This window comes from Equus quagga, chromosome 13 (genome assembly GCF_021613505.1).
Source record: "Equus quagga isolate Etosha38 chromosome 13, UCLA_HA_Equagga_1.0, whole genome shotgun sequence".
Lineage (NCBI taxonomy): Eukaryota > Metazoa > Chordata > Mammalia > Perissodactyla > Equidae > Equus > Equus quagga.
In genome coordinates, this window is record NC_060279.1 from 19977009 (window position 1) to 19990125 (window position 13117).

The 13117-nt window shown below is 34.5% G+C and overlaps 1 protein-coding gene across 6 annotated transcripts in view; it reads left to right on the forward strand.

Annotated features, from left to right (window-relative positions):
* The window catches only part of HMCN1 (hemicentin 1), a 433459-nt gene that overhangs the window by 338136 nt on the left and 82206 nt on the right, over positions 1–13117 (forward strand). For all 6 annotated transcript variants that reach the window (XR_006891498.1, XM_046681569.1, XM_046681570.1 and 3 more), the window contains 6 exons: positions 1511–1635; positions 1863–2046; positions 2663–2760; positions 3644–3922; positions 9207–9403; positions 12647–12728. Coding sequence is in view for 5 of the 6 variants with exons in the window: in XM_046681569.1 (XP_046537525.1) it covers positions 1511–1635; positions 1863–2046; positions 2663–2760; positions 3644–3922; positions 9207–9403; positions 12647–12728 (965 nt within the window). In the remaining variant the exon portion in view is untranslated. The remainder of the gene's footprint in view (positions 1–1510; positions 1636–1862; positions 2047–2662; positions 2761–3643; positions 3923–9206; positions 9404–12646; positions 12729–13117) is intronic.

Genomic DNA, 13117 nt, shown 5'->3' on the forward strand with positions numbered 1-13117 from the left:
TGCACATACCAGAGCAATTATAATTACTTGAAGGATCGTATATACATAAGTAGACATTCATTAAATGTATTGCAAACTTTATCAATTTGAACCAATATTTTAAAGTTAAGGGTTGGGAGTGTATTTTCTAGTCAATGAATTGAACATACGTAATTCAAAGAAAGAAAATAAGTGTTATTTTCTTTGAAGTCATTTTATATTAAAATTTAGATATTTGTCTCCTTTACAAGATGGGTAAGTTGCTAAATAATATTTTAGAGATACATTTTAAGTTTAATTTCTCTGGTATGGACATTTCTGTATAGTTAACAAATATTTATTTTTTTTTAATTAAATCAGCTAATATTGACCACATTCTAAAGTAAGTACTAGATAGTTGGTGGGACCCGAAGATCTTATAAAAGATAATATTTGTGCCTAGGAATCTAGGATCACTCCTTCTCTTACATTAAGATCCCAAATGTACTTATTCTGACATTCGCTTTATTGATTATTTGTCCACTGCTCCACAATACCTATAAGTTTGTTAAGTGGAGCAATTTGTCAATCAAATAAAATAATTTTTCCAAAGTCAGCCTACTACTTTCCTTTGGTCATGGCAGCTTGCTTTTTTGTTTATTCATTTGGCTAAGCACATAGAATTTTAAAATTCATATTTTTAAAAAGAAAAACTACAATAGTTGATAATATTGTAACTCAGTAATCATATTTAATAACATGATGTGGTAGGAATGGAGTATTGACTTTTGACACTGGGAGAATCTAATAAAATCACTATTGTAGGAAAACTGTAGATAGTAATTTAACCTCTATGAAACGTATGAGGTTTTGTCTGATAATTAATGATGTGTGAAGAAAATCAATAATGCAATAATCTTAACAGATGTCTTTGATAATTGTATAGTCATTATTTACTATTATGTAACTCACAGGAAAAGATTTAGCAATTTGTAGAAAACTTTTTGCAAAATACACCCATACATAATACTGAGTTGTTGTCATTGTTTAAATAAATTATTTTATTCTGCTCCTTCTCATTAAGAGTATTACTAAGTTGTTTATAGTTAGATTTTTTATATGTAATTTCTTTAATTTCTCCTTGTAACATTCTTCAGTTTTCACACTAGAACTTTTTACAATTTTTATTTAATTCAAACCTTATGTTAATAACTAAGGATAAACTATTATAACTCTGAGAAAAACATGTCTTTGCCTAAGATTTGGATAGAGAAGTTCCTAACCTGATTTTGTTTGTTTGCATTTTTCTCATGAGGTGGTGGATATATGAGACCCATTACTGTAGAATTTTAGTTAGTTGCTTGAAATCATCAATTTCACTAGCTCTGACTTTTTCACGTACTTAGTGAAAAATTTTTGAACCATTATATCCAAGATGAAGATGAATTTTCTGGTGGTATATTTTTAAAGAACACAGTAATCTGGAGGGAGTTTTCCAGATCTTAGCTCCACATAAATCATCTCAGTGCCTCTATTATGACCTTTCCCATAGGGTGACTGCAAATGGCAGCACATTAAACATTTACGGAGCTCTCCCATCCGACATGGGGAAATACACATGTGTTGCTACTAACCCTGCTGGAGAAGAAGACCGAATTTTTAACTTGAATGTCTATGGTAAATATGAACTTTCACCCTCTTCTGACCACGCTACCTTAGGAATCTCTCAGTAGAAATGAAGGTCCCATAGTAGATGTCTGAAACGTTTAGTTTTCAAATCTGATGTCACTGCTACTTCCTTTTGGGATCCAAAGCAGAAATGTGGGCGATTGTAACTAAAAAGTTTTGAACTAGTAATACACACCCAACCCCCTGCTCTCTCTCCTATTTTCTGCATGACATAGTTCCACCCGCAATTAGAGGTAATAAAGAAGAAGCAGAGAAACTAATGGCTTTGGTGGACACGTCAATAAATATTGAATGCAGAGCCACCGGGATACCTCCACCACAGATAAACTGGCTAAAGAATGGGCTTCCTCTGCCTCTCTCCTCTCATATCCGGTTGCTGTCAGGAGGGCAAGTGATCAGGTCGGCTTTCATTGTGTGTGATTTGCAAGACAAAGTCACTGTGATTGTAGGCTTTAACTCCATCTGAGTAAATTTTAAACACCATCTGTTTAAAAATGGTTTTCTTGAGTTTTTATTATTGTTTATTGTTTTGTTTCCTTTTCAAGATCTGTTTAGAAGAAAGAGCATAGATATAAAATTGAAGTGCTTTTTATTCTTATTTAAATGCTCATATTTTAGTGAATTTGTATAAAATAGATCTTTCATAGACAGACTATCAAATATATTTCCAAGAACTACTGTTTTAGCTAAAACTTTATACGGCAAAATGAGAGGAAGGTGCCTAGTACAATCTTATGATTTTTGTGTTAGCATTATCCTCTATTAATATATTTTTGAAAAATATTTACCTCTTAAATTGTGTTATATTTTCAGTGGCTTACTGTTAGTGCCTAATCAACTTTATAGAATCAACTGCATTTGAGGCGTGTATATTTGCGATGATAGCTATAAGCTTCATAACTAAAATTTCCCAGTATAAGTCACCTTCTATAATTTATATATAAATCATAAGTGTTTTATTTGTATATGTTGAATGGGATCAAATTATGAAATGTTGGGTCGAATTGTTTTTCAGGATTGTGAGAGCTCAGGTGTCTGACGTTGCCATGTATACTTGTGTGGCCTCCAACAGAGCCGGGGTGGATAATAAACATTATAATCTTCAAGTTTTTGGTATGTCACAGAAGTGACCTTGATACTTTACTGTGTGTCCAATATTAAGCAACAGGCTTATATTTAGATATTGACGTATCAGAAAGGATTGGTAAAATAGGATCTTGCTAACTAGAGAAGAATGTATTTTCTCCCAAGGGGTCCATATTTATTGGAGCATACTGTCTGTCTGTCAAAATACTCTTCTAACCTGGAATTTTGCATTAAGTCAAACCTAAATTTTTAAAAATAGTATTTCAATCCAGATACAAGACCAGTCTTGTTCATACAAAGAGAAAGTTGACTGTTTTCTAATAATATTAGTGTCTCATTTAGAGTATTTCAAATATGAATCGATATGTGCATATATATGTCTCTGTGTGTATGTGTAGATAGGGGACTCACAACATTCCATTTCTGAAATATTAAGGTTTACTGGCCCAAATTTCTCAATCCCCAAGAACATCTCAGAACAGTTAAGTAACTATTTACTATAGCCTACAAATGACTTATGTTGGATTATATAAAACTTAATCTAGAACTTGATATGACTTTATTTATTCTGCGTAAAGTAGTTGAAAGTGTACTTCTGGAACTATAATAAATTAAAGAGGCAAACCTAAGAGGTTAAAAAATAGCCAAAATTTAAACCACATTTAAATTTTATATGTTCTATAAGAAAACAGTCCTGTGGTTTCATTGCTAATACTTTGAAGGTTAGTACTTAGCCTGTCTAACACATATTTTCGTGGTACAGTCATCAATTATATGCTATGTTAAATTCTATATTTTTATAGATCATAGAAAAACTATAGAACTAATTGAACTATTTAAATTTTTTTATCTAAATTGATCTCAAATTATAATAAATGTATAAATTTTGCCTGTTTTGTTTTCTATATAGTACCACCAAATCTGGACAATGCAATGGGAACAGAGGAAATCACAATTGTCAAGGGTAGTTCTACCTCCATGACATGCTTTACGGATGGAACCCCAACTCCCAGGATGTCCTGGCTTAGAGATGGCCAGCCTCTGGGGCTTGATGCCCATCTGACAGTAAGCACTCAAGGAATGGTCCTTCAGCTCGTTAAAGCAGAGACTGAAGATTCAGGAAGGTACACCTGTATTGCCTCAAATGAAGCTGGAGAAGTCAGCAAACACTTTATCCTGAAGGTCCTAGGTATGTAAACATTCAATAACTAGAAAGTAAATGACAATAAAGACACATTAAGTATAATTCTTAGAATCATTTGCTATAGGACAAAAGTTGTAAAAACTTCATTGTACTTCATATTTCTGTTTTGTAATTCACCTGGGTTTATTCTTATCTGAAATGTGTTAAAGTATTGTGTTTCTTATCTGTCTAAAAAGATGAAAACTCCTACTTGTAAAATATTATTTATTGGCAAAGTCATATAAGCAATTGATAGGTAGTTTTTTAGGTTTTTCCCAGAACTAAAAGCACATCTGACAATAGCAATTTAACGGAAAAGCATAATATTTGTACCATTATATGTTACTCCAAACAGTCGCTAAATGATCCAATCTGTAGATTATTTTTGTAATAGCCATTTCCAATAGTCTCGTTCTATTTACTCTTGTGTGCATTAAAAAAATACTTAAAATGTGTATTCCAGTGTTTTACATGCAAACAAATAGCATAAAGAGAAAACACATCTTTTCTCTAAGTCAAAACTATTGACTTTGGAAGCAAAATGAAGATGAATGAAATGAACTATTTCAATAATCAATAATTTTTTTTAAATTTTTGTTTGTTTTTTCACTATAGTGGAGGTAAAACCTCAGGATCCTTACATAGAACAATATGTACCCCACAGGGAATCATTTTGGCAGGAGTTTAGCCAGATGTTTTCAGGATGCCCTGTAATCTTTCTCATAGTACCTATTCCAATTTAATTATTTGCGTAACCTTAAAAGTCTGCTTCGTCCTTAGTTAAACTCTCTGCTGCACAGTACCCTTCTTACTTATTGTTGTATTCCCAGGGCTTAGCATGACATTTGACACATAATAGTCATTTGTTGGATTGAATTGTTTGGAACTAGCTACTTGTCAGATGGGTTAAAGAGAGCTTTAACCGTGGATGGAGGCAGAATAATATCTAAATAAAAAAGAGAGATACGGTGGTATAGATGGGTGTTCCATAGAATGAAGAGTGATAGTCCAGGTGGTACTCCAGGATATTTAGAAACAAAAAACAGAAGAAAGTGTGTGTCCATGAGGAGGGGTGGAATAACAAATTCCTATACATCAATTCACAGAATATGAGGAATAACAGGAAATGACATAAATATGATCTGTACCTTAATTACTCACATATTAAGTATTAATTATTAACTATACATCGTGTGCCAGGCATGTTTCTAGTCATCATGTAACAATTGATTATTGAGCACCTACTGTGGGACATATGGTATGACAGGCATTTGATTGCATCATTGAATGAGAAAGATGTTGTCTCAGCCCTCAGGTTCCTACATCTACCGGGAACACAGATATTAAACAAGTAATGACTTTTGAGTGTGATGAGGATTATATGGTTATAACATGGTGTGTTAGGGATGGTAAGGTTCAGAGAAGATCTCCTCAAGGATGAATCTGAGCCTTAAGGACAGGACTGTAGAGGTGAGTGAGGAGTTGCCTACATCTTTCACCTAGAAGTGACAGAGCTAGAGTCATCCATCTGTTCTTGCTGAAACTGAGTGTAAAAGGAAGAGTAGCAGGAGACAAGACTGGAAACGTACGTGGCAGCAGCCAAACTGTGAAGAGTCTTGGGAACATTCTGGAGAATTTGGACCTCGTTACAAAGGCAATAGAAGAAGCTTAAGCAGGAATGTGTTACAACCAGATTTCATTTCCAAAAAATTTCCTCTGATGACAGAGTAAAGAATGAATTGAAGGGACTGTTTTCATCCAGGCCTGAAAATGCGGGGGCCTGGTCCAGCATGTGGCAGTGGGGAAAGAGAGCAGGAATACTCCTCTAGGAATTCAAGAACCAGGAGCAGAATCACAGCCTAGTGCATTTCTAGATGTAGAAAGTGAAGGGGGAAACTAACAATGATATTATTAGCGTAGTATACAAAACAACCTTCCCAGCTGAAAGGTTTATAAAGAGAACGTTTTCTTAAAACATATTTGGAAACTGGCTCAGCAGAAAGATGAGAAGTTTTAGCATTTCAGCATCTGTGGAAAGCTAATTCCATCAAAACTTGAAAAACTCTCCGCTTGGAGCAGTGCTACACTCAGAATATGAATGTCAATGTCCTGACTTGGGAATTGCTATTCACAACTTAATTCTGTGCACATGGTGCGAGGTGTCATGGTGTATTAGTGGTTCTGAAAAGTCCAGTGTGGCTAGAAAACTGAAAGCAAGGAAGAAAATCATACAAAATAAAGCTAGGGGGGTTGGACAGGGTCTAGGCTGTGAAGGACTTTGTTGACCACATTAAGAATTTTGATTTTTATCCTAGAACAATGGAAAACCATTAAGAGTTCTAGTAAGTAGAATGGCATGAGTAGAGTTGCACTTTGAAAGACCATTCTGACTGCAAAGTGGAGAGCTACTTAGAGCCGGACAAGAGTGGATTCTGAGCAAACAGTGAATTATTAGGAATTGTGTTTGGCTGTGAATAACTGAGAGTTTAAATATCATGGCTTGAACAAAGAACTTTTGTTTTTCTCGCTGAGTGAGCTGTCTGGAGGTCGGCAGTAGTTGCATGGTTCAGCAGTTCAGATATTTACAATTCTCTTGGCTTTTGCGTCTTGGTTCATCAGTGATCATGCATTGTCTGCTCATCCCCAGCATCACTAGATGCAACAATAGAGCAGGAAAAATAGGAGATGCAAAGAGTCTCCCCTTTAGGGACTTAGAAGCCCCACAAAACGGCTTTCACTTGCATCTCATTCGTCCGAATCTTCACATGCCACTCCATCTACTGTCTACTAAAGAGTCTAGGAAATGTAGTTTTTAGCACATTGACAACCCAACAAAATTGGGGTCTCTTAATATGAAAGACACAAATAAATGATGTTGAGTAGGCACCTACAGCCAGGAAGGAGGAGATATTAGTCCAAGTACACGGTATTGTAGCTCAGATTAGCGATCGAGTTGAGAGGAAAAGGTGTATTCTAGAAATAATTGGTAAGTAGAAGTATGAGTACTTAGTTGTGGATTTGAACATAGGGGAATGATGAAAATGAAGATAGCAAGAATGATTCCTAGTTTCTTTGATTGATTTCTAGTCATTCAGGTGACTGAATGGTTGGTAGATCTATCACATAAACTCAGGGAATGGCTGGGAAAGGACCAAGTTTTGAGAAATAAGGTAACAGGTTCAGTCTGAATACATGTTGAGTTTGAAGTAGTTCTCAAATGTCCCACTGGAGTTATTTAGCTGATAATTGGATTTATGGGTCTGGAGTTCAGAAGAGAGATCTAGGCTGGAAGTATAAGTTCTGGAGTCATTAGAGTATGGCCAACTCCCACTCTGCCCAAAGTAAAAGACATATGGACAAGACACAGAGTGAAATCACTTAACACATGTAAGATCTGATGACTGAGGTTTGTACCAGTTAATTAACCACGTTATTGTTTCTGTTTCTGTTGTGGTTTTAAATCTAGTGACTATAAGCTTTTGAGGATAAAGGCCGTGCCTAATTAGTCTTTGTATCCACAGTGACTGGCACATAGTAAATAACCAATAAGTGAGAAAAATAAAGAATTGACCATAGTCAAGTGGAGAATCAGATAAGTGCTTTTGAGTGATACAAACAACACGCTATGGAAATTAAAAGGGATAGAAATTGTATAGTTTGTTGAGAGAATCTAGAAAGGATTTATGATTTTTACAAATGAATTTAATGACAATGTGACCTTGATAGTACTTGAACGTGCTCAGTTAGGGGATGAGACTGTGTGGAGGATGTTCCAGTAGAAGGAATAGCGTTAGTAAAGTCCCAGAGCAAGAAAAGACTGGACTTGTTGAGAGAGAGAACCAGTAATTCGAAGTCTAGGTTGCATATAAGTATATTAAAAGTAGATAATATCATAAAGACAGATCAAGGCCACATTGTGGAAGCCATAGAAGCCAAGATGAAGAGTTTTTATTTAATTCTGTAAGTGGCATGGAGACACTGAAATCTTTTAAGCAAGAAATCGGGATCGATCTAAAATGCGCTTAATAAAATGTATTCTGATGGCAGTACATAAAATGAATGAAAGTGAAAAAGAGAGCATGTGGGACAATGGTTAAGAGACTCTGCCTTCTTAATTATAATCTGAAAAGGAGTACAGATTTACTATATTATCTTTTTCTAGAAAGGAAAATGAGGGCTATAGGTAGAAATTTTTAGGAAGCAGGTTTTAACAATAATACCAACAGCTGTAGTAGAGATTGTAATAGTCATAATTTTTTTCAAACCCTTAATTATAAAATAAAACAGATTCAGAAACGCAAAAGAAGTATAGATTATCTCATTAAATCCTCACAACATTCCTATTAGTTAAATGATAGTGCTGTCTGTATTTTAGAGATTTACCCAAATCCACTAACCTAATCATTGTTGGAGCCATGATTCAAACTCAGGCTCTTTGACTCCAGACCCTCTGCTATGAGCCTCTGTTCTAAACTATGTGCCTGATTTAAAAAAAACAAAACAAAAAAGCCTAATTCTTGGAGCTGTCCAACAGCTATTTTGGCTGCCTTGTGACATAGTAAGCTGGAAACATGCATAGAAAACGTGAATGATCATTGTAAGGGAAGTCTGTTTTAAAGGGATTCCTAGGAACTTGGAGATAGTTGAAATAAGAAACCTTAACATTTCTTCTAAGTGTTCAGATTCTTTAACTTCCTCTTGAGAAAGGTTATTTAGAAGTATAAATAACAAAAAAGGAAATTATTCCTGCCTAGACACAGCAAAGGTGTTTTATGCAGAAATCGTCTCAAAATGTAACTACTTTTTCTTTTACTTAGTCATTGTTTCCTCTTAAAGTTCTTTATGGAAAAGATAATAGCAAACTTTCGTAGCATTTGCCTGTTACTTTTGTAGGAACAATAGATATTTAAAATAAGTAATTAAAATTTAAACTACTAATATGTTTAAGTACCTCTTGTTAGGTTTAATTTTTAGTTTTTTCAAATCCTCACAGTTAGGTGGCACTGCTCTAATTATGTGAATTCTAGTTGCTGTGCTATAATTACCTTGTAATGGCTTGCCTTGTAATTTACTTCATGATCTGTTATAGGCATGATCCATCCCTTTTAAAATAGTGCCAGTGACAAATGGTAATAATAACTAGGAATTATCATGATGGTATCCTTATCCTAATCAATTTATATAACATGAGCATAAATTTGAGTTGAATTTTTTTATTTTTTTAATCAGCAGTGTTTTATCAAACAGCACATTTATTTTGTTGTCGTTATTATTAATTCCCTTTAAATAGAACCACCTCATATCAATGGATCTGAGGAAGCTGTAGAGATATCAGTGATTGTTAATAATCCACTTGAGCTTACCTGCATTGCTTCTGGAATCCCAGCTCCTAAAATTACCTGGATGAAAGATGGACGGCCCCTTCCACAGATGGATCAGGTGCAAACTCTTGGAGGAGGAGAGGTTCTTCGAATAGCTAGTGCTCAGGTAAGTGTCAAAGTTCGTGCAATTTTATCCTAGCTTAAACTTTTCACTTGCCAATATATGAGAAATGTTGGAGAATTATGTCTTTGAATCTGGATGTATCACAGATGTCTGTAACTTAACAAAGGTAGATTGATTCTATGATGTGCATGATTGGGTAGATGCTTACAAGGTAATATGACTAAAAAGAGGTGGAAGCATCATATTATAACTTGGAAGAAAGCAAGATACTCTCATGTTAATTTTTGCAAGTTTTCACAGTGCTATAAGTGATAATATATTTCCTAAAGTTCTTAATTTGTGCCATGTAACCCTTTACAGAACTGGCAAAAGCAACCCAACATGCATATATAGGAGGCCTCAAAGAGCACTTCTGATCTCCAAAATAAACTATGAGATACGAAAATCTGAGGAGAGACACAATTTTTCAAAAAATGATCAATTCAATGAAATTGACTCTTCTTTAGTTTATGTGAAAGGAAATTAATCTGAAATATGAATGTATTAAAGAGAAGTATGTCTGAGATGTCTTGCTGTAATAATCTCCTATTCTGCTAGCAAAGGCAAACCTTATATTACAAATACTATCCATCTGTTCCCTAATGCCCTCATCTGTAAACTGGGAATAAAAATAGTAATAATATTTAACTCCTATACTTGGGGATTTAGAGATAACCTAACATGATGTGCTTAGACTGGTGCCACAGGCACGTAGCCTTGCTAAAATAGAGTTAGATACCATTGTTGTCGCTGCTGCTATTATTGTTGTTATAATCATCATTCCTTTAAAAATAGAATAGTGAATTTTTGATCATATTTTGTATGCATTTTCAGTGAGGAAAGAGGAAGGAAAGGGAGCTGGAAAAAAAGAGCTAAGGATTATAAATTGTGTGCCGTCCTGTGTTCAGCTCTGGGCTCTATCACACCTGTGACCCTCATGACAACTCTGTGAGGCAATGTCTTTATCCCCATTCTACAAATCCAGAAACAAACAGAGATGAGGGATTTACCTGCCAAGTCCTTAACTGCTGCTCGGTAATGGAGCTGGGTCTGGTTCAAAAGTCTAGCCAGTGGAACTCAGCACAGTTCTTGTTTCTAACATTAAGGAGAACACACCTTCTATTCCCCTCTTCTCGCCATCAAACATTGCAATAACACAGAGAAAACTCAGGTCAAACTATCGAAACATGTGCTGAAGCAAAACCGCTGAGTGTTATAATTTCAGTAGACCAAAAAGGATGCAAAAGAATTGTGTAACATAAGGAATAGCATGGAGACAGGAAAGTGTGTGGAATATAATCATAAATATAAAGGAATCATGGTAAATACACCTTGAAAGGGAGATTAACGACACATTACAGTAGGTCTTAAATGCAAGAATGAAAAGTTGGATTTTTAACAAAACAAGACAAAGGTCCCATAGACTGTTAAATGGTGACCCACATGTTCTAGCTATTATGGAGAATACAAACAAAATACATAAGACATTTCTCAGCTGTCAAGAAGTTTCCAGTTGTCTAGGAGAAATAAACTACACATATGAGAAGATTACAAAAAGAAACAATAAAAAAAACTATTAAAAATGTTATAGAAGTGAAAAATTAAGTATTATCAAATCACAATACTGCTCTGGGTTTCTCTGCTCCTCTGTTTTCAGGTCATTTTGTACATATCTCTGTTATAGCACTTACTAAATTCTGTTTTACTTATCTGAACCTTGTCTTTTTGTGTATGTATCTTTAACACAGTTATGCTTGGCACATAATGGTTGCTTTGCAAATTCCGAATTGTATGGTAGAAACAAGAGTTTCCTAAGACATCCCCCATGAAACACTCATTCTGTGATTATTTCCAAAGGGGAAAAAATTCTATGACCCAATAGATTGAGGAAACTTTATATGCTCTCCCCTCCCCTCCTTTGTGAGCATAATATACGTCAACAACTCTGCAAAATCTTACTCCAAAGAAATCTGATTAACTATAAATTTTCAAACACCCTATTAACAATACGCACTATGGAAAATGTAGCTACAAATAATGACTCTCGACATACAGAAGAGCATAAGTTGTCAGGAAATATTTCTTGAAGGAGGCAAGATTTAAGAGTAGTCATGAGTGGGGCTTCAAGTTTGGCTAAGTCAAGACAATTGGAGGGGGCCATATCGTTGGGAATACACTGAGTTGGTAGAGAAGAGTTGACTTTTAGAGGTTTTAAAGATATGATGAGAAATTCAGAAATTATTCTCTAGCCAATAGTACATCGTCTTGAATTCTTAATTGAAGGACTGTGTGCATGTCATTCTTCTAAAGTTGTGTTCAAGTATTTTTCCAAACATACCATTCTTAACATACTGGTCTTAAATTTTTTCAAAGGAGTTTTTGCAGCCTACCAAAAAGATTTTCTGTAACCTATAAAGTCAGTTTTGAATGTAAGAATTAAAAGATTCCCTGTATTCTAAGAATGTTCAAGTAGAAAAATAAATGAAAACAGAATTTTTTTTTGCTTTTCCAAAATACGTTTTTCACTGTAGTAAGATCATCTATTTTCCAGAGTATACTTTACTCACATATAAGCATGACCTGTGTCTATACAATGTCAAACATATGAGGGAAGACTCACGCTTCCAGTGGAAACTATGCAGGGGAGTTTTTGAAGAAATGTTTCTGGTTTTACGCAGAGAATAGTCGAGTTTGCTGTCAGTCTGACCCTACTTACAGCCAAATTACATAATATAGTCCTTTGTTTTACTACATATGTTGAAAGTAGAGTCAAAAGATGGTAATAATGTGCTTTGTTTAAATAACCTGGTATTTTATTTATTTATTTATTTAATGTATTTTATTTTCTTCAGGAAGACTCCAATTGAAATTTCAGTCTGCAATTTAAACCCGTAAATACTTATTTCTTCAATAAACACTGAGTATCTAGCGTGTCGTGTATGGTTCTAGGACCTATATATATCTGCCTTTTCTGAGTTTGTCAAATATACCTAACATGCAAGCATTCTGAGATCAAATACAAAAACCCTGTTAAAACATAGATTTACATAGAACAGAGATGCCAAGTAATGCTCGGTATCAGAGTGCCAATCACAAATGTTAAAACAGTTTATTAAATTTTACTTATCGTGCTATCTTTATGATATCTTGCTTTTTATGAGACTTTCATATTCATTCTAGTGGATTATTCTCGTTACCAAAACCAACAGGTAAACGTTGTATAATTCACTTATTTGGCTTTTGTAGGTGGAAGATACAGGAAGATATACTTGTCTGGCATCCAGTCCTGCAGGAGATGATGATAAAGAATATTTAGTGAGAATACACGGTAAATTGGGCAAAATGTCCTACAGTCCATCATACACTAATGCCTAATTAGAGGCCATAGTTTATGAGCCATGGGGCAACCCCTTAGCACATCATTCATAAGATATGTTCATGCATTAGGAAATATGTACTTTGCAAATCTCATTCTTACGTTTGACTGATCAAGTGCTTTTCGAGACTAGTTCAGTGAATTTTTTGTTCCTGCACAAATAATTCATATTCACTGGTTTAAAGTCATAGAATATACAGTATGATGAAAAAGAAAATAAAAATCATCTATAATCTCACCACATAAAGATAAGACCTTTTTACATGTAAATATTTTGTCACAGACACGTGATCATCCAGCATATAGTATTTAATTTGTTTTTTTATCTCATTTAATGGTAT